The following is a 22,505-nucleotide window of genomic DNA, read 5'->3' as shown; positions in this document are numbered from 1 at the left end:
TTTCCCTTTGTCTCTCTATCTCTCTCTCCCTTCATCTCTCTCACTCTCCCTTCAACTCTCTCTCTCCCTCCCTTCATCTCTCTCTCCCTTTGTTTCTCTCCCTCTACCCCTCTCTATCTTTCCCTCTGTCTCTCTGAACTGAACAGGTTAATCAAACATGTCCCAAACATGTCCCAAACGTTTCTGATGAAATGTGGGAGGATTTAGTTCTCAGTATGTGGAGGTCTGACATTTTTGGTTTAAAAAAAAAAGTTTATTTGAAAAGCAAAAAAGCAGTTTTTGAGATTTCAAAATGAATTAGAACAGATGGAAAAGCTTCCATTACCACTTAGTAGTATGGCTCAGCACAGACAGTTTTTTATTTTTTATCTGCCATTTCCATGTGTTCGAGGCAAACACTTGCAACCCACGTCTTGATATTAGAAGCAGTAATCCAAAATGTAAGCTGTTTTTAAGAATGTAACCTCTACTGATTATAGTTCCTTTTTAGTAATGGTATAACCTCATCCCTGTTAGGTCTATGAGGCACGTATCACTGATGGCAAACATACAATGATTAACTGGGAGAGAGGCACGGGGCAACAAAGGACTTTCATGTAAGAGAATAACTGATGGTGTGCACAAGGGTGCAGTTCCCCATGTCGCCTCCTGCAATCATAGAGCGCACTTATCCGTTTGCGGAGTAAAAAAATGTGATTTGGAGTAGCCTAGTCTAGGCTTTGGGTACGTTCTGTGGTGATTCTGTAGAGAGGCAGCGAGAAGAAAGAAGAGGAATTCACTCTTTAATGAGTGTACGGCTGTGCACGCAGCCAGAGAAAAGAGTGAGAACGAAGGAAAGGATATAAGAAAAAAGTGGTGATAGATTTGAAGCACAAAACAAGTAAAAGCCAAGGAGGGACACGGACCGGAGACGAAACAAACCGCTGCAATTGACAATCAACCAAAGGATTGCTAATTATTCCCGTTATTGACGCGTAAAACTAGGCTATTTCTAGGGGAATTGATGGTGTCTCCACAGAGCAGAAGTCTAACGGACCTTGCCGAGGGGAGGAACTCGAATGCACTCGGCTGAATCATGCTGATGTTGTTGTGGATAATAACTTTGGCTATCAGTTTTAACAAAGGTGAGGAAAACTGAAACCCGGTGATATGGTCACCTGCTTGCATTTTTATACATTCTGGTTATATCCAGTGGGAGCAAAATAGTCAAAGTTTTTATGTATCAATACCTCATCAGTTTTTCCCGTATCCTACCTCTGTCCAGTGAATACTATGAGTGTATCACATTCCACGTTTTAGACTATATGTTTGAAGTTTTTCACGAGTTCGTGCAGACTGAATGCTGGAATGGGATCATTGAGCTGAAGGTTATGATGGGAACGGAGGCATTATTAGTGGTCTCCCGGAAAACATGTTGTGGGAACCTGAGAATTAAAATGCAGACCATATAGCCTAGTGACATTTGGTTCATATTTCCACACTTAAAAACGATTGTTCGTGCAGCCTCTCAGGCGCTCAGAGAGAGAGAACCGAGACAGACTGCGGCTGCATGTAGGTCTGATATGACCTTTTGTATTGCATTAACCGAAATCATTCACACAACTAACGTCTAGTTTATAACACTAGTCTATGGCCCTTTATCACGGGAGAAATATGATAAGCCTACAAACATAATATCATTACTCACTGCGCATGTTGTGCCAGAGAGAGAGATACGTTGATGAGGAAATGGCTGAATGAACAGAACACGGAAAACTGGGAAACTCCAGCCCGACTAGAACATAACAGTCACCAACCAGATCAATATCAAAAACCAAGACAACTATGTATCTCGCTAGTGCAGGGGTGTCACTCATTTTGCCCCCGGGGACCGCATTCGTTCTTCAATAAGGTCCGGAGGGCCGAACTGAAAATGTGCTATATTTCTTGCCGTCAAAATGAGCAAACAAATGTCCTCTATCCATCGTTTTTGGAATTTTCGATGGTTCTGACAGTCTTTTTCATGTCGGTGATTATTAGCGAGCTGGACACAATCAAGAAACGGTGTAAATGTAGATCCATTATAATTTCTACACATTTTAAAGTAGGTTATATTGAGTTGCATGTAGGTAGTCTCGTGCTGATCGTGCGCCAGTGCGCGTGATTATTTAGCACAGATCTTAGACAGAGAACGGTGGGGAGGTGCACTAGCTTGTCTAAAGAAGGTACGCGGAATGTAGGAAAATAGCCTATTTTACCTTCACATATAAGGTAATCATGTACAAAAATATTTTTTAGGGCTACTGGTAGCTGTTATGATTTTACCGCGGCACAGGGATTGATTGATCATCTCTGTTCACTTTGTCCAACACTATTTCGTGTCTAACGAAACGTCATGGCACGCGATAGCAGCTCTAAATAAGGCTTTGATTAATCGTGGTGCGTGAGGATCGGTTCCGTTAGCGGAAGAAAGGGGACCTGTTTGATTATGGACAATTGTTCTCCCGTGCCTGTGCCGTTGGTTCTCTCGTGGAGCCGCTACACGCGCTGCTCATCACCGGTTGCTGAGGAGATCTCACTCCTGTGTGCTCGAGCACACAGCATACCTGCATCTGCACCTGAGAGTCCTGGCGCCAGTCCTGTTCTGTGCTGATACAACAGCAGTATAATACATCTATTACATCAGCCATTCATACAGCTTCATTCAGTTATATCAATAGCCATACCCATCACATACACTGTTGACAAACCTCCTTATGAGACAGAGTAGGCTTCTTTAAAAAAAAAAAACGTTTTACAGCTCTGCTACCATAAGAGGATGGGAAAATATGCTTGACAGAGAAAGAGAGAGGAATAACTAGACACATAAAAGAGGCGTATTATTGACAGGGAAAGAGAGAGGAAGAACTAGACATGTCCTGCAGCTTTGGTCACTGCCCTGTTTGCTTCTATCTCAGTGTGAAGTAGTTCAGGATCACCAGAAGTAGTATGGTGAATTCAATCCCTAGGGTGCCAAATGGCACCCTATTCCCTACCTACTGCACTACATTTGACCAGAGCCCTATAGTTGTTCTGTGCACTTGCATAACTAGTCTATTATCTTGTCGTTAGTAAAGCACTCCATTAACAACAATTCCATTTATGAAAAACCTTGATATGATGTTTTTCAGAACAACGAGTCTAAAAATGTCCACGGGCCACGTTCCAAACTGGGCTCCCGAGTGGCGCAGCGGTCTAAGGCACTGCATCTCAGTGCTAGAGGCGTCACTACAGACACTCTGGATCGATTCCAGGCTGTATCACAACCGGCCGCGATTGTGAGTCTCATAGAGCGGCGCACAATTGGCCCAGCGTCGTCCGGGTTTGGCCGGGGTTGGCCGTCATTGTAAAATAAGAATTTGTTCTTAACTGACTTTCGGCGCGGCAGGTAGCCTAGTGATTAGCACGTTGGGCCAATAACCGTAAGGTTGCTAGTTCGAATCCCCGAGGTGACAAGGTAAAAATCTGTCGTTCTGCCCCTGAACAAGGCAGTTAACCCACTGTTCCTAGGCTGTCATTGTAAATAAGAATTTGTTCTTAACTGACTTGCCTAGTTGAATAAAGGTTTAAAAAAATGTATGGGGATATGTTGTTGAGAGCCAATGTGGGAGTGAAAAGTGAGGATGTTTGCGTGTCTGTTGGGGAATTACGAGTGACACACATCAATCTCCCCCATTCTGCCATGTTGAATTAGAGATACTTTGAGAGGGAAAGGGGGCAGAGAGACATGGCCCTGACATGGAGAGAGGTTGGAAACTGGAGAGAGAGAGCAGGGGGCAGAGAGGGACATGTGTACAGAGAAATGGCCCTGACATGGAGAGAGGTTGGAAACTAGAGAGAGAGAGAGGGAGATAATAATTAAAAATGGCATTGGGAACCCACTATTATAGATTGACTAGTAATTTAGGTGACTAGAGAACGACTTAAGCTTCAGGGCAGGTGGGTGTCCAAATCCAGACAGAGCATGTGATGGCTTAGAAAAAAATGTCTAGCCATTCAAATAAGTCATCTTATACAATCTAATCAAATCTAATACTACACCTCTTGAAATGGATGATATGAATGAGTATTAGACCCAGACCCTACCCTTAAAGTGGCTTTGGCTTTGTCCCCAAATGATACCCTTTTGGCACCCCTGTGGGCCCTGGTGAAAAGTAGTGCACTAGATAGGGAATAGGTTGCCATTTGGGGGTACATATTTATTTTGTGGTGTGTGTTTGATAGAGGTTGGAGAGATCAGCCACTTCTTTTTAGGAGAGAGGGAGAATCAACTTACTCAGTCTCTTCTCTCCTGTTGAGGGAATTCTTTCAAAGGGATTCAGACATCAAAACCAAACAGCATTGGAGGGTATATGTCAACAAAAAGGACTAAAGAGCCAGTATGACACGTGATGAGAAGGATGTTGAGGTAGTTTCTAAATCTCTCTATCTTCCTTTCGCTCTGTCTCTGTCTCTCTCTCTCTCTCCCCCTCTATCTCTTTGTTGTCTGTGAGAAAAGCAATTCAACGACGCTCACCTGGCGTTTTTTGACACTTGAAATCCATTCCAAGATTCCTCTAAAAATAGCTTCACTAATGTATGACTCCATATTGATAAATGACAACATAAAATATCAATAATGTGTTTACATCTAAATTCCAGCCTAAGCATATTTGTCTATGGTGGTGTTTGTCTGTTCAGAGCAGGCTTTGTGATAGGTCTTTCATGGCACATCTACAGTCCACCAATTACACCGGCCACCAAATGGCACCTTTTCCCTTTATAAGGCACTACTTCTGATCAGAGCACTATGAGCCGAGTGCACCATATTAGGGAATAGAGTGCCATTTGAGCCACTTATTTCCATCACACAAAAGAATCAGGCCAGATTGAGGCAATTGTGATATATTATGACACAATTCTGTGACGTTTTTGTTTGTTTTGGTGTTCTCCAGTTTTTTCTTTTTTGGGGGGGGGTCCTGTTCGTGCAATTCGTAGTTCATCAGTGATTGATCAACAGTACTATTCTTAGTAGGAGTGGTAACAAAGGACGGGATTCTTCAATGAAGTGATTGTTTTCATTCAATGACATTAGTTACAGTTACAGATTTCCCTGATTTATCTTAGATTGATTTGGACTATTTTATGGAAGTAAACTCAGCAAAAAAAGAAACGTCCCTTTTTCAGGACCCTGTCTTTCAAAGATAATTCGTAAAAATCAAAATAACTTCACAGATCCTCATTGTAAAGGGTTTAAACACTGTTTCCCATGCTTGTTCAATGAACCATAAACAATGAATGAACATGCACCTGTGGAATGGTCTTTAAGACACAAAGAGCTTACAGACTGTAGGCAATTAAGGTCACAGTTATGAAAACGTAGGACACTAAAGAGGCCTTTCTACTGACTCTGAAAAACACCAAAAGAAAGATGCCCAGGGTCTCTACTCATCTGCGTGAACGTGCCTTAGGTATGCTGCAAGGAGGCATGAGGACTGCAGATGTGGCCAGGGCAATAAATTGCAATGTTCGTACTGTGAGACGCCTAAGACAGAGTTACAGGGAGACAGGACGGACAGCTGATCGTCCGTGCAGTGGCAGACCACGTGTAACAACACATACACAGGATCGGTACATCCGAACATCACACCTGCTGGACCAGTACAGGATGGCAACAACAACTGCCTGAGTTACACCAGGAAGGCACAATCCCTCCGTCAGTGCTCATGTAACAGTTCAGCTTCTGTCCCTCTCCTCACCCCTACCTGGGCTCAAACCAGGGACCCTCTGCACACATCGACAACAGCCATCCTCGAAGCATTGTTACCCATCGCTCCACAAAAACCACGGTCCTTGCAGAGCAAGGGGAACAACTACTTCAAGGTCTCAGAGCGAGTGATGTCAGCGATTGAAACGCTATTAGCGCGCACCCCGCTAACTAGCTAGCCATTTCACATCGGTTACACTCAGACTGTCTGCAATAGGCTGAGAGAGGCTGGACTGAGGGCTTGTAGGCCTGTTGTAAGGCAGGTCCTCACCAGACATCACCGGCAGCAACGTCGCCTATGGGCACAAACTCATCATCGCTGGACCAGACAGGACTGGCAAAAAGTGCTCTTCACTGGCAAGTCACGGTTTTGTCTCACCAGGGGTGATGGTCGGATTCGCGTTTATTGTGGAAGGAATGAGCTTTACATCGAGGTCTGTACTCTGGAGCGGGATCGATTTGGAGGAGGAGGGTCTGGGGCGTGGGGCGTGTCACAGCATCATTGGACTGAGCTTGTTGTCATTGCAGGCAATCTCAATGCTGTGCATTACAGGGAAGTCATCCTCCTCCCTCATGTGGTACCCTTCCCACTAGCTCATCCTGACATGACCCTCCAGCATGACAATGCCACCAGCCATACTGCTCGTTCTGTGTGTGATTTCATGCAAGAAAGGAATGTCAGTGTTCTGCCATGGCCAGCGAAGAGCCCGGATCTCAATCGCATTGAGCACGTCTGGGACCTGTTGGATCGGAGGGTGGTGGCTAGGGCCATTCCCCCCAGAAATGTACATGAACTTGCAGGTGCCTTGGTGGAAGAGTGGGGTAACATCTCACAGCAAGAACTGGCAAATCTGGTGCAGTCCAGGAGGAGGAGATGCACTGCAGTACTAAATTCAGCAGGTGGCCACACCAGATACTGACTGTTACTTTTGATTTTGACCCCCCCCTTTGTTCTTGGACACATTATTCCATTTCTGTTAGTCACATGTCTGTGGAACTTGTTCAGTTTATGTCTCAGTTGTTGAATCTTGTCATGTTCATGCAAATATTTACACATGTTAAGTTTGCTGAAAATAAACCCAGTTGACAGTGAGAGGACGTTTCTTTTTTTGCTGAGTTTATATGCTGGCTATGTTGTTACCAAGAGGGAAAACAATAATATTGACCCTTTTTTCAAGCAAATGTCTTTTAAGGGAGTATGTGAGCCACAGACATTCGCTTGAGCTAGCCAAGTTCTGCTAGGAGCAAACAGAACCTAGTATGTGAGCCACAGACATTCGCTTGAGCTAGCCAAGTTCTGCTAGGAGCAAACAGAACCTAGTATGTGAGCCACAGACATTCGCTTGAGCTAGCCAAGTTCTGCTAGGAGCAAACAGAACCTAGTATGTGAGCCACAGACATTCGCTTGAGCTAGCCAAGTTCTGCTAGGAGCAAACAGAACCTAGTATGTGGGCGCCTTTACAATCATTCATGCATACATTTGAAGTATGGGAGGTCCCGGGAATCAGGGTAGCAGAGTGGGGTAGCGGAGGAGCGGAGTAGGGTAGAGGTGTGGGGTAGTGGAGGAGCGGAGTAGGGTAGCAGAGTGGGGTAGCGGAGTAGGGTAGCGGAGGAGCGGAGTAGGGTAGAGGAGTGGGGTTGCGGAATAGGGTAGGGTAGGAGCGGCGTAGTGTAGAGGAGTGGGGTAGCGGAGTAGGGTAGCGGAGGAGCGGAGTAGGGTAGAGGAGTGGGGTAGCGGAGTAGGGTAGCGGAGGAGCGGAGTAGGGTAGAGGAGTGGGGTAGCGGAGGAGCGGAGTAGGGTAGCAGAGTGGGGTAGCGGAGTAAGGTAGCGGAGGAGCGGAGTAGGGTAGAGGAGTGGGGTAGCGGAATAGGGTAGCGGAGGAGCGAAGTAGGGTAGAGGAGTGGGGTAGCGGAGTAGGGTAGCGGAGGAGCGAAGTAGGGTAGAGGAGTGGGGTAGCGGAGTAGGGTAGCGGAGGAGCGGAGTAGGGTAGAGGAGTGGGGTAGCGGAGTAGCGGAGTGGGGTAGCATCATCAACATCATTCTCTTGACGTGCGTCCCCTATATAGTTCCTATGAGATGCAGCCTTGGTAAATTAAGTTGTGATTTGGGAAAGGTGGAGATGATGTCACTGTAGAAGATTTGGGTGTCATTGTTCTGGTGGAGGGGATTAGCATGGCTTTACACCTCAGGCAGTGTGTCTGTGTGTGTGTCTATGTGTGTGGGTGTGTGGGTGTGTGTATGTGTGTGTGTGTGTGTGTGTGTGTGTGTGTGTGTGTGTGTGTGTGTGTGTGTGTGTGTGTGTGTGTGTGTGTGTGTGTGTGTGTGTGTGTGTGCGGGTGTGTGGGTGTGTGTGTGTGTGTGTGTGTGTGTGTGTGTGTGTGTGTGTGTGTGTGTGTGTGTGTGTGTGTGTGTGTGCGGGTGTGTGGGTGTGTGAATGTTCTACATAATATGAGTAATTGTGTTTTCTAACAAGGCAGGGGTGAGAGCCAAATAAAAACAAGGTAACGATAAACTTTTCGTCCCCCACGAATCATGCAGACCCCCCCCCCCCCCCCCCCCCACCACCCAATAGTGCCGATTTAAATATTGCATGCGACTAACAAATTTCAGTTAATTACTATAATCTACCGCCTTGGGCCAATCAGTGTAATTTTGTAAATGTTCTCTATGGCAAGACGCGTTATTCACCCAAGTTTCATCAAAATTGGTGCCAGTGCTGTCTGAGATATTGCGTGTGACGAACATACAAACGTACGGACAGAGAAGATCCACAGTCACCCTCTCCGATTTCATTGTGGGGGACAATACAATGTACCATAATGGAGCTATATGCAGGGAGTACCAGTACGGGATCAATGTGCAGGGGTATGAAGAATTTGAAGTAGATGTGTACATGAAGGCAGGGTAACGTGGTATCAGGATAGACGACAATAAGAGTAAACATGTAGTCTTCCCTTGGGTTAATCAGTGTCATTTTTTATTTGCTGGATCTCTATGACAAGACACATCATTCACCCAAGTTTCATCAAAAATCGGACCAGTGGTGTCATATCCCTGAGCATGTGTGCCAAATTATAGCACTCTGAGTAAAACAGATCAAGAAATATAAACGTGTGCCCGTTATAGCGCCACCGTGTGGTCGATATGAATGTTATTGCATGTGTTGAGTCTTGACAGTGTTTGCAACATGTGTACCACATTATGTTACAATACAAATATCCTTGACTGATTTATATGTGTTTATGTGCCAGACCACACCTACATAAATGTTTATTGGTCAATAGTAGCCAGGTTGTTTCAGGTCATAGTCTGGAAAATATTACATTGAGACAACTTTGTCCATAGACGCCACATAGCAAGTTTCGTGCAGATCGGTCATTCGGTGCCAGAGGAGTAGTGTTTTAAGTGTTTTTCACAAAATTCAAAATGTCGGAAGATCCATCATGGTGGACCTTATGGGTCCCTGAGGCAAATTTGTTCCTTGTGTGGAGAGGGACCTATGTACCGAAGGTCATGACTTTAGGTCAAACGGGGTGAGGGGCGTGACCTTTTAAAGTTAGCATTTTCAATTTTGTTATAGCGCCACCATCTGGCCAATCAATGTAATTGTGTAAATGCCAGATCTCTATGGCAAGAGACATCATTCACCCAAGTGTCATCAAAATTGAGCCAATGCTGTTTGAGATATTGCATGTGACTGACGTAGGAATGAATGTACGAACAAACGCACGGACAGACGGGGTGAACAATAAAAAGAGCATGTATACTGATGATAGAGGCAGAGATGTGGGGTAGAAAGAAAGAAAGAAAGAAAGAAAGAAAGAACGAAAGAAAGAAAGAAAGAAAGACAGAGAAGGAAATATCGAGGGAGGGTGGCAAAGATAATATTATTATGCTCTTTTTAAAATAAAATAAGTATGTTTCTATAGCAACCATCTAACCAGAGGCTGAAGAGAGAGGAGGGGTGCAGCGGTGGAGAGACTGTTTCCATAGCAACACACAAAGAGAGGGAGAAAAGGACTTATGGAAACTTAGAAGAAAAAAAACATAGCGGTACATTGAAAACTGTATATACGCAACATAGTCTAGTGTTGGTGTTAGATAGAGGAGGGGAGGTGGAGAGAGGAAACAGGAGTGTATGTGTGTATGTGTTTAGTACAGGGGTCTCCAACCTTTTCTAGCATGAGAGCTACTTTTAAAGAGCATTGTTTTTTATATAGCTTTCAAATAGGCACATTCTACCCTGCACCTCTTCCCCAGGTCCTTGGTGTACAATATATGTTTTCTTATCAATACACTTGGTAATATAGCTAATGTTAATAAACAGTATTTGGCATAAAATAAATGCCTGAATTCTGTTTTCTCCATTTTATTTTTCCTGGTTTTGTTTTTTTCTCTCAGTTTTTACTGTCAATATTACAATTATTCATAGAGAAACAGCGGAAATGTATGTTCAGAGTCCATGTCAGTGCTTTTACGGTCTGGAGAAAGAACAAACACATTTCGATTTTTGAGTGTATTTCCACCTTAATTGCAAGTGAGTGTTGCTCTAGCAATGTTTCTGCTGTTAGGCCTATGGCAGCAGAACATGTCATGGCAGAGTTTGCAAAACAATGGCCGCCCAATTGAAACAAATATTTATGATATACTGTAGTTCTGTCAGGTAAGCCTACTTTGCAGTGTACAATTAATTGAGAAGGTTTTTGGGGACACCGGTTATCATTAGCATCGCTCACTGGCTACATACAAACTCGTGAACCAAACAGACAGACGGGGGCAATATTGCTGGAAATTGGCAGGTGTTGTGTTACGTTTGGCTTTTTAAGCCAACAGTGGCTAACCAGGGGCGGGATAATGTCGATGTGACCTTTTGATTGGATAGTAGCCCCGGGAGCTTTATGTTTCTGACAGTTTGCAATGGAACACATAAAAAATACATGTACTTTCAGAATTGATTGGTGAGCTACTCTCCTGTTGGAGGCCCCTGGTGCAGTGTCTATAGTACAGGGCCAAGGAGAAACAGACGGATGGAGGAATGAAAAGACATTAATGAAAGGGATTATGATGCACTGCATATGGTAGAGGAGAAGAGGCTGAAGTCTGGTAGACCAGAGGTGACCCCATCACTGAGGAGGGAGAGAGAGAGTTGGGGGGGAGATAGAGAGAGGGGAGAGAGAGGAAGGAGAGAGAGGAAGAAGAGGGAGAGGAAGAGAGGAGAGAGAGAGGGGAAGAGAGAGGACAGAAATAGAGAGCGGGAGAGAGAGAGGAAGAGAGAGGAAGAGAGAGGATGGAGAGAGAGAGGTAGAGAGAGAGGGGAAGAGAGAGAGAGGAAGAGAGAGAGAGGAAGGAGAGAGAGAGGAAGAGAGAGAGGAAGGAGAGAGAGAGAGAGGAAGGAGAGAGAGAGGAAGAGAGAGGAAGAGAGAGAGGAAGGAGAGAGAGGAAGAGAGAGAGGAAGGAGAGAGAGGGGAAGAGAGAGGACAGAAATAGAGCGGGAGAGAGAGAATTGATAGAGGGCTTAGAGTTCATAGAATTCTATCGACGAATGTCACGGTCTGTCTCCCCAAGTCGCAATGGTACTGAAGACCTGTGTCTCAAATGGCACTCTATTCCCTATATAGTGCACTACTTTTAACCAGAGCCCTATGCCACCCTGGTCAAAAGTAGTGCAATATATAAGGAATAGGGTGCCATTGGGATGATGACGGTCTCTCTCTCCAAGTCACAATCAATCTTTAGGCCTTCATTAGGTGTCATAGGAAGGACATGTACTATATGTTCAATTACCATGGGTTACTAAAGATATAACACACTGTTCAAGATATATATACGACACAGTAGTGTCCTGTGTACTGGCACATCAAGCTGCCTCACACTACAGAGGATTCTGTCCTACGGGTCAAATAAAATAAAACATGTATTTGTCACATGTGCCAAATACTTTACAGTGAAATGCTTACTTACAAGCCCTTAACCAACAATGCAGTTTTAAGAAAATACAAAAAAAAGGTAAGAGATAAGAATAACAAATAGTTAAAGAGCAGCAGTAAATACAAATAGCGGGGCTATATACAGGGGGTACCGGTACAGAGTCAATGTGGAGGCTATATACAGGGGGTACCGGTACAGAGTCAATGTGGAGGCTATATACAGGGGGTACCGGTACAGAGTCAATGTGGAGGCTATATACAGGGGGTACCGGTACAGAGTCAATGTGGAGGCTATATACAGGGGGGTACCGGTACAGAGTCAATGTGGAGGCTATATACAGGGGGTACCGGTACAGGGTCAACGTGGAGGCTATATACAGGGGGTACCGGTACAGAGTCAACGTGGAGGCTATATACAGGGGGTACCGGTACAGAGTCAACGTGGAGGCTATATACAGGGGGTACCGGTACAGAGTCAATGTGCGGGGGCACCGATTTTGATGTAATTGAGGTAATATGTACATGTAGGTAGAGTTATTAAAGTGACTATGCATAGATAATAACAGAGAATATCAGCAGGGTACATACATACATACACACACACATACATACATACATACATACATACATACATACATACATACATACATACATACATACATACATACATACACACACACACACACACACACACACACACATACAGTACATACATACATACATACATACATACATACATACATACATACATACATACATACATACATACATACATACATACATACATACATACATACATACATACATACATACAGTACATTTGGTAAGTATTCAGACCCGATGTGAACTTTTTTGCTATAGTATTTTTATATAGGGACATAAAACTAAAACTGAGGTGGAACAAGCCCCCTTTTTGCCCCCTCGTGGATCCGGGACTGCAAGCAGAGCTGCTTTATCGAGACACAAATATCCTGCTTTTTCATTTGGTGCATAGGTGCAAATACAGACACAGCTTGGCTACATTGTAACTGCAAAGTGGACATGATGCACTTGCATATAGGGCTCAGCCAGGACTGTTACTTTTGTAACTAAACAAAAACATTTTAACAATGTGACTTAACCGATTGAAGTTGGGAAAATAGATGGTATAAATGCAGAATGGTGTTCAATGTTAACAGCTTTATTTCACAGATTTAATCATGTAAATATTAGGCCTACTGATTATTTCTCACTATCTACTTGCAAGCTACTCATTGACAGCCCGCGAGCAACCGGACATGCAGCTAAGTGCAACTTTTGGTAGGCTGATGGAAAGCTACCCAGTCACAGTCTCTGCTACAACTCTACAGTAGAGCCTAATCAGACTGTGCTCATGGTTGTTACGAGCAACGTGAAATGATACAATGAATTTGCTCGAGGTGCACGCAGCTCAAATGATATGTAACAACACCATTTCAACCAACCAAAGTTAGAAATGTAACAACAGCACAACAAAATAGATAAGCAAATATATTTTGCAGGGGCCTTTTCATTTTAAACACCAGTGGTGCAACTAGTTCTTTATAACTGAACCAAAACAGTGGAATGAGGGACTGAACCAAAACAGTGGAATGAGGGACTGAACCAAAACAGTGGAATGAGGGACTGAACCAAAACAGTGGAATGAGGGACTGAACCAAAACAGTGGAATGAGGGACTGAACCAAAACAGTGGAATGAGGGACTGAACCAAAACAGGGGAATGAGGGACCGAACCAAAACAGTGGAATGAGGGACTGAACGAAAACAGTGGCATGAGGGACTGAACCAAAACAGTGGAATGAGGGACTGAACCAAAACAGTGGAATGAGGGACTGAACCAAAACAGTGGAATGAGGGACTGAACCAAAACGGTGGAATGAGGGACTGAACCAAAACAGTGGAATGAGGGACTGAACCAAAACAGGGGAATGAGGGACTGAACCAAAACAGGGGAATGAGGGACTGAACGAAAACAGTGGCATGAGGGACTGAACCAAAACAGTGGAATGAGGGACTTAACCAAAACAGTGGAATGAGGGACTGAACCAAAACAGTGGAATGAGGGACTGAACCAAAACAGTGGAATGAGGGACTGAACCAAAACAGGGGAATGAGGGACTGAACCAAAACAGTGGAATGAGGGACTGAACGAAAACAGTGGCATGAGGGACTGAACCAAAACAGTGGAATGAGGGACTGAACCAAAAGTGGAATGAGGGACTGAACCAAAACAGTGGAATGAGGGACTGAACCAAAACAGTGGAATGAGGGACTGAACCAAAACAGTGGAATGAGGGACTGAACCAAAACAGTGGAATGAGGGACTGAACCAAAACAGTGGAATGAGGGACTGAACCAAAACAGTGGCATGAGGGACTGAACCAAAACACTGGCATGAGGGACTGAACCAAAACAGTGGAATGAGAGACTGAAACAAAACACTGGCATGAGGGACTGAACCAAAACAGTGGCATGAGGGACTGAACCAAAAAAGTGGCATGAGGGACTGAACCAAAACACTGGCATGAGGGACTGAACCAAAACAGCGGCATGAGGGACTGAACCAAAACAGTGGCATGAGGGACTGAACCAAAACAGCGGCATGAGAGACTGAACCAAAACACTGGCATGAGGGACTGAACCAAAACAGTGGAATGAGGGACTGAACCAAAACACTGGCATGAGGGACTGAACCAAAACACTGGCATGAGGGACTGAACCAAAACAGCGGCATGAGGGACTGAACCAAAACAGCGGCATGAGGGACTGAACCAAAACAGCGGCATGAGGGACTGAACCAAGACAGTGGCATGAGGGACTGAACCAAAACAGTGTGCACAGGAGCAAAGCAAAACTTTCCAGTGGTCAAAACCATTTATCTTGAGGCGATGGCAAAAGGCAATGCTCATTATGTGTTTTCAGCTGCTATTGTCCTCCTATTGCCGTGTGCTGTGCTGTCTATGACAATGATGTCACTGAGTCCGGGCTGTCGCCTCTCGTCTAGATCTGCAGCCATTTCATTTGTCGGCTCCTGGATGATTGTCTGTCTGCGTCCCCAAATGGAACCCTATTCCCCAGTGCACTATAGGGCTCTGATGAAACGTAGTGTACTATTAGGGAATAGGGCTCTGATCAAACGCAGTATACTATATAGGGAATAGGGTGCAATTTGGGATGCAGATTCTGTCTGCCACCATGCCTCCCTGAGCTCAGCACATTTAGACAGGTCAAGACGCTCTACTCATCTCATCTCTCTGACTATGTCCCAAATGGCAACCTATTCCACAGGACTCTGGTCAAAAGTAGCGCACTATAATAGGTCATAGGGTGTCATTTGGGACGTGTCTGTCTGCTGCTAGGTGCTGTCGGCCCAAAACACGTCCACACTACCTTCACAGTGCTTTATCATTCAGGTTTTAATGACATGAAATGTGCATACAATCTTAATAAAAACAAGGTGCTATCAGGAACCTAAAAGGGTTCTTCGGCTGTCCCCATAGGATAACCCTTTGAAGAACCCTTTTTGGTTCCAGGTATAACCTTTTTCAAATCAAATCAAATCAAATTGTATTTGTCACATGCGCCGAATACAACAGTAGACCTTACAGTGAAATGCTTACTTACAAGCCCTTATACAACAATGCATTTTTAAGAAAAATAAGTGTTAAGTAAAAAATATCTAAGTAAAAAATAATAAAATAAATAAATACAAATAATTAAAGAGCACCAGTAAAATAGCAATAGCGAGGCTATATACAGTGGGTACCGGTACAGAGTCAATGTGCGGTGGCACCGGTTAGTTGAGGTAATTGAGGTAATATGTACATGTAGGTAGAGTTAAAGTGATAGATAATTAACAGAGAGTAGCAGCAGCGTAAAAGAGGGGGGAGGGCAATGCAAATAGTCTGGGTAGCCATTTGATTAGCTGTTCAGGAGTCTTATGGGTTGGGGTTAGAAGCTGTTAAGAAGCCTTTTGGACCTAGACTTTGCGCTTGCCGTGCGGTAGCAGAGAGAACAGTCTATGACTAGGGTAGATGGAGTCTTTGACAATTTTTAGGGCCTTCCTCTGACACCGCCAAGTATAGAGGTCCTGGACGGCAGGAAGCTTGGCCCCAGTGATGTACTGGGCCATACGCACTACCCTCTATAATGCCTTGCAGTTGGAGGCCGAGCAGTTGCCATACCAGCCAGTGATGCAACCAGTCAGGATGCTCTCGATGGTGCAGCTGTAGAACCTTTTGAGGATCTGAGGACCCATACCAAATCTTTTCAGTCTCCTGAGGGGGAATAGGCTTTGTCGTGCCCTCTTCACGAATGTCTTGGTGTGTTTACACATAATGCAATCCTAGGTCTTATTTTGTTTGAACTATCCCCAATTCAATGGAATTGCAACCCTCTGCATGCACAGTGCATTCTTCCATCACATGTACAGCTGCTTCTCAAGATCTTGCACACTAATGAGATGCTACAGAGCCCACACTACTACACTGTCTGAGCCAAGGACTACATGCTTTCTGGTGAGTTTTGATTACAATACTGGGTGGGGTGAATATATTTGATATGACATACATGATTTTAAACTAGTAAATTGTAGCCTACAGCAAAGTGTGTTTAAATCATTTTTAACTTAACAATTTCTGCTAGTTAGTTTTTGCTACCATGTGGGTTTTAGCTTGCTTGAGCCTGCTAACTAAGGAGTGTTAATTCACCATACATGTTTCATTATAAAACATTTATCTTACAAAGAAGTTGTTTAATCTAACTGCTTAACTATTTATCTGTACATGAAATTGTATATTTATTTTTTTACTCATTCTTTTCTAATCTTTACAGGAATATCAGGGCACTATCTGATGTGTGGAGACATTTCACTGCAGCTAATGTAGAAGGAAAAGCTGTGTACATTTGAAAATACTGTGCCAAATCCTATGTGAAGAATGCAACAAAGATGCAGAATCATCTGGCCAAGTGCATAAAGTTCCCTCAGCGCTCACAAAAAGCAACCTCTGACAAAAGTCCCTCTACTTCTATTCGAGGTGAAATTATGAATCAGACACCTTATCGATAGCAACAGCTCATGGTCCTCCTGGAATCAGAAGTTTTTTTGACTCAATGGAGGAACGTAGTCAGGGAAATGCTGATTAATGTCTTACTCGAGCTGTGTATGCAACTGGTTCACCTCTGATGCTCATAGGCAATGTGTATTGGAAGAGATTTCTGAATGTTCTTTGCCCAGCATATGTTCTATGTTCTTTGCCCAGTTCTTTGCCCACATCCCTCCAACCAGACATGCTTTATCTACTCATTTTCTGGATGCAGAGTTCAAGTGAAAGTCAAGCAAATCATAGAGGAAGCAGACTGTATTGCAATCATCTCTGATGGGTGGTCGAATGTTTGTGGGCAAGGAATAATTAACTACATCATCTCCACCCCTCAACCAGTATTCTACAAGAGCACAGACACAAGGGACAACAGACACACCGGTCTCTACATTGCAGATGAGCTGAAGTCAGTCATCAATGACGTTGGACCATCGAAGGAATTTGCACTGGTGACAGACAATGCTGTAAACATGAAGGCTGCTTGGTCTAAAGTGGAGGAGTCCTACCCTCACATCACACCGATTGGCTGTGCTGCTCATGCATTGAATCTGCTCCTCAAGGACATCATGGCACTGAAAACAATGGATACACTCTACAAGAGAGCCAAGGAAATGGTTAGGTATGTGAAGGGTCATCAAGTTATAGCAGCAATCTACCTCACCAAGCAAAGTGAGAAGAATAAGAGCACCACATTGAAGCTGCCCAGCAACATCTGTTGGGGTGGTGTTGTCATCATGTTTGACAGTTTCCTGGAGGGGAAGGACCTCCAAGAAATGGCCATATCAGCAGACTGGGATATGGCCAATTGATATAGCCCCATCAAGAGGATCCTCCTGGATGATGTATTTTAGGAGAGAGTGGTAAGCAGCCTGAAACTCCTGAAACCTATAGCAGTAGTCGTTGCACGGATTGAGGGAGACAATGCCATCCTGTCTGATGTTCAGATTCTGCTTGCAGATGTAAGAGAAGAAATCCGTACTGCCCTGCCCACTTCACTGTTGCTCCAAGCAGAGGAAACTGCAGTTCTAAAATACATCAAAAAGCATGAAGACTTCTGCCTGAAGCCCATACAGGCCGCAGCGTACATGTTGGACCCCAAGTATGCTGGCAAGAGCATCTTGTCTGGTGAAGAGATCAACAAGGCCTATAGTGTCATCACTCCCGTGTCTCGCCACCTTGGCCGGGATGAGGGCAAGGTTCTTGGCAGTCTGGCGAAGTACATTTTGGGATGGAGATGCAATATGGCAGTTGTGCCAACATATCTCATCAGCCACCTGGTGAAAGGGACTTTGTGTATCTGAGGCTCTTTCCCCTGTTGCCTCCATCATCCTCCAAATCCCACCAACATCACCCGCCTCAGAGCGCAAATAGTCCTTGTTTGGGAACACACACACCAAAGCACGCAACAGGCTGAACAATACAAGGGTTGAAAAATTAGGGGCCATCCAGTCAAATTTTAGGCTTTTTGAGCCTGACAACGAGCCATCCTAAACAAAAAGTTGAAAGTGACAGTGAAGATGAGGCATCAGAGTCTGATGTTCAAGAGGTGGACATTGAGGAGGTCCAGGGAGAAGACATGGAAGTCTGAGAGGAAGACAACCAAAGCTTTAGTTTCTAGACTACATTTTTGGGAGATGCAATGGATCATTCAATTTCCCTTAATTTGTTGTTCAGTGAAATCATCCCATGTGAAGAGTCTACTCATTTAATTAAAGATCAATTTGTAACTAAATTGTTTTTTAAAAATGTATATTGGAAGGATTTAAATCATTTGCATTTATGTCTACTTATGATAAGGTAAAAGGTTTATGTTTCTGTCTCCATATGATATGATAAATATATCCAATGCAAAAAAAATCTACATTTAAATGGTATTAATATTATTATTAATATTATTTTATTATTTTCGTTAATTTACATATATTCCCGTTAATTCCCACGGAAAGTTTCCACCTCTGAATATTCCCCAAAATGTTCAACCCTATGTGTATCCCACAAAAAAAGGTTCATTGTTATAAGCTACATTTTTTGATGAATTTAAGCATGGAAAATTTCCCAGAATATTCCGGAAATTTCACGAAAAGTTTCCGACCCTTAGCTTTGAGGGCAATATGGTGTTGAACGCTGAGCTGTAGTCAATGAATAGCATTCTCACATAGGTGTTCCTTTTGTCCAGGTGGGAAAGAGCAGTGTGGAGTGCAATAGAGATTGCATTATCTGTGGATCTGTTGGGACGGTTTGCAAATTGGAGTCAATCTAGGGTTTCTGGGATGATGCTGTTGATGTCAGCCATGACCAGCCTTCCAAAGCACTTCATGGCTACAGAGGTGAGAGCTACGCGTCGGTAGTCATTTAGGCTGGTGACCTTAGTGTTCTTGGGCACAGGGACTATGGTGGTCTGCTTGAAACATGTTGGTATTACAGACTCAGTCAGGGACAGGTTGAAAATGTCAGTGAAGACACTTTCCAGTTGGTCAGCACATGCTCGCAGTACACATCCTGGTAATCCGTCTGGCCCTGCGGACTTGTGAATGTTGACCTGTTTAAAGGTCTTACTCACATCGGCTACGGAGAGCAAGATCACACAGTCGTCCGGAAGAGCTGATGCTCTCATGCATGCCTCAGTGTTGCTTGCCTCGAAGCGAGCATAGAAGTGATTTAGCTCGTCTGGAAGGATCGTGTCACTGGTCAGCTCGCGGCTGTGCATCCCTTTGTAGTCTGTAATGGTTTGCAAGCCCTGCCACATCCGACAAGCATCGGAACCGGTGTAGTACGATTCAATCTTAGTCTTATTGATGCTTTCCTGTTTGATGGTTTGTCGGAGGACATAGCGGGATTTCTTATAAGCTTCCGGGTTAGAGTCCTGCTCTTTGAAAGCGGCAGCTCTAGCCTTTAGCTCAGTGCCGATGTTGCCTGTAATCAATGGCTTCTGGTTGGGGTATGTACATGAAGTCACTGAGGGGAAGACGTCATCGATGCACTTATTGATGAAGCTAGGGACTGATGTGGTGTACGCCTCAATGCCATCGGAAGAATTCATGAACATATTCCAGTCTGTGCTAGCAAAACATTCCTGTAGCTTAGCATCTGTGTCATCTGACCACTTCTTTATTGACTGAGTCTGAGTCTGAGTCACTTCCTGCTTTAGTTTTTGCTTGTAAGCAGGAATCAGGAGGATATAATTATTGTCAGATTTGCCAAATGGAGGGCGAGGGAGAGCTTTGTACACGTCTTTGTGTGTGGATTAAAGGTGGTCTAGAGTTTTTTTCCCCTCTGGTTGCACATTTAACATGCTGGTAGAAATGAGCCAAAACGGATTTAAGTTTCCCTGCATTAAAGTCCCCAGCCACTAGGAGCGCTGCCTCTGGTTGAGCGTTTCCTGTTTGTTTATGGTGGAATACAGCTCAATGAGTGCGGTCTTAGTGCCAGCATTGGTTTGTGGTGGTAAATAGACAGCTACGAAGAATATAGATTAAAACTCTAGGTAAATAGTGTGGTCTACAGCTTATCACGAGATACTCTACCTGAGGCGAGCAAAACCTTGAGACTTCCTTACTATTAGATTTCGTGCACCAACTGTTGTTTACAAATATACACAGACCGATCTTGCCGATGCAGCCGTAAAACCCGCCAGCTGTGTTATTCATGTCGTCGTTCAGCCACGACTCGGTGAAACATAAGATATTACAGTTTTTAATGTCCCTTTGGTAGGATATACGTGATCGTATTTTGTCTATTCTGTTATCCAATGATTGCACGTTGGTTAATAGGACTGATGGTAAAGGCAGATTACCCACTCGCCGTCGGATCCTTACAAGGCACCCCTACCTACGTCCCCGATATCTCCGTCTCTTTCTCCTGCGAATGACGGGGATGAGGGCCTTGTCAGGTGTCTGAAGTAAATCCTTCGTGTCCGACTCATTTAAAGAAGAAATATTTCGGAACAAGGTGAGTAATCCCTGTCCTGATACCTAGAAGCTCTTATCGGTCATAAGAGATGGAGGCAGAAGCATTATGTACAAAATAAGTTACAAATAACGCAACAAAACACACACAACAGCACAATTGGTTAGGAGACCGTAAAATGGCAGCCATCTCCTCTGGCGCCAGTGTGTTTTGGTTCTAGGTAGAACCCTATTGGGTTCCATGTTGAACCCTTTCCCCAGAGGGATCTAAATGGAACCCAAAATAGTTCTACCTGGAACCAAAAAGGGTTCTCCAAAGGGTTCTCCTATGGGGACAGCCAAAGAACCTTTTTGGTGTAGAATATATGTAGAGTATAACCGTCCATATAATATAGAATATATGTGCATAGAATATACCAGTAAAGATTTATATTCTGACCTTGAACTTAAACATGAGAATAGCATGCTATTCACTAACTATTTGTTTTAGGTGGAGATTGAATAAATGAAGGTGTGGCAGAGGTGTGTCAACATATTCTGACCTTATTCCCTAATAATTCCAGGAATAAGGTCTAGCGAACCTACCGGTTCCAAGTGGAAAAAACATCAACTTTTTCCCCCAAATAGAAGTAACACCATTTTCCGTGCACTGTAATTAAAAAATTGATAAGCGCTATTGATAAGAGCTAGGTTAATGAGTAATCCGTTTGGATAAGGGAATTGTAAATATAAATGACACTTGTTTTAGATATACATTATTTTAATTTATAATCTCTGGAGACAAATGTGACCCGTTACAGGAAGTTAGGCATATGACGCGCATCACTACTTCACATGAGAGACATTTGAACGTCATTTAAAAAAAACAACTAAATCTATTATGGAACTTGTGAACTTTCATGTGCCTTAATAACAAACTTGTATGTCATCTGTAAATATGATTACAATTGTTAATTAAATTACGAGCCTAGTTGGTTTAGCCACAGAAAAATACATAAACCTTCCCACTAGCCATGATTCTCTGAGATAATGGATGGGCTGGACATGCAGAGAGATGAGTTTGGATTGGTCTGCCATGCTTCTGTCTATATCATGAGCTGCTCAGCATGTGTAGGTAATCCTTGCTACTCTTTTTTGAAAGATATAGCCATGGAGAACTGCAAAAGTGTTGCTACTGCTCTCAACAACATTGATGCCCTGAATTTAGCAGGCTCTATCAACAAAGATCAGTGGGAAAAAGTTGTGATGGACTATTTTCTGGAGGACAATCGTGCTATGCTGACTCTCTCTGAATCTGAACATGAATCAGACGATGAGGAGATCCCTGACTTCAGTAAAAACATTTTAATTGAACCAGACATTGTAGAGTTTTCTTATGACAGTAATGGGGAAGAAATGGCGATCAACAGTGTTGTTGTCACGGAAGAAGTTGACCGAGTTTTGAAATCAGTGGAATGCCCGGTGGAAGCAGAGTATGGGAAGGAGATGGAGAAAATTCTGGCTTTTGATTGCAAAAACTGAGGGAGTCAAAAAGAGAACACAGAAGGCTGTTGTATACAACACCTGTCTCCAGTTTACATCTTCAAACTAAGGGCAACCATGGCATCCGTGACAGAGAGGGACAAATATCTGATGATTCTTATGGCATTGCAGTGTGAACCGGAGTGACTTGACACAACGGGCCAAGCAAACTGTACAAAAAACACAGAACGTCTTACTTAGTTAAAGTGGTTCCAGTCTACCGTTAAGCATTCATCCATGTATACGTGTAAGAGTGTAGCTACATT

General features: G+C 43.8%; 1 protein-coding gene across 2 annotated transcripts in view; it reads left to right on the top strand.

Moving 5' to 3' along the window:
- Positions 1–694: 694 nt before the first annotated feature.
- The window catches only part of LOC139550212 (kin of IRRE-like protein 1), a 76,105-nt gene continuing 54,294 nt past the window's right edge, over positions 695–22,505 (top strand). For both annotated transcript variants that reach the window (XM_071360930.1, XM_071360929.1), the window contains exon 1: positions 695–1,124. In XM_071360930.1, the coding sequence (XP_071217031.1) occupies positions 1,076–1,124 (49 nt within the window). In that variant the 5' untranslated portion in view covers positions 695–1,075. The remainder of the gene's footprint in view (positions 1,125–22,505) is intronic.

The sequence above is a fragment of the Salvelinus alpinus genome, chromosome 23 (assembly GCF_045679555.1).
Source record: "Salvelinus alpinus chromosome 23, SLU_Salpinus.1, whole genome shotgun sequence".
Classification (NCBI taxonomy): Eukaryota; Metazoa; Chordata; class Actinopteri; order Salmoniformes; family Salmonidae; genus Salvelinus; species Salvelinus alpinus.
Note: the sequence above shows the minus strand (reverse complement) of the source record. Positions and strands in the feature narration are given on the sequence as shown.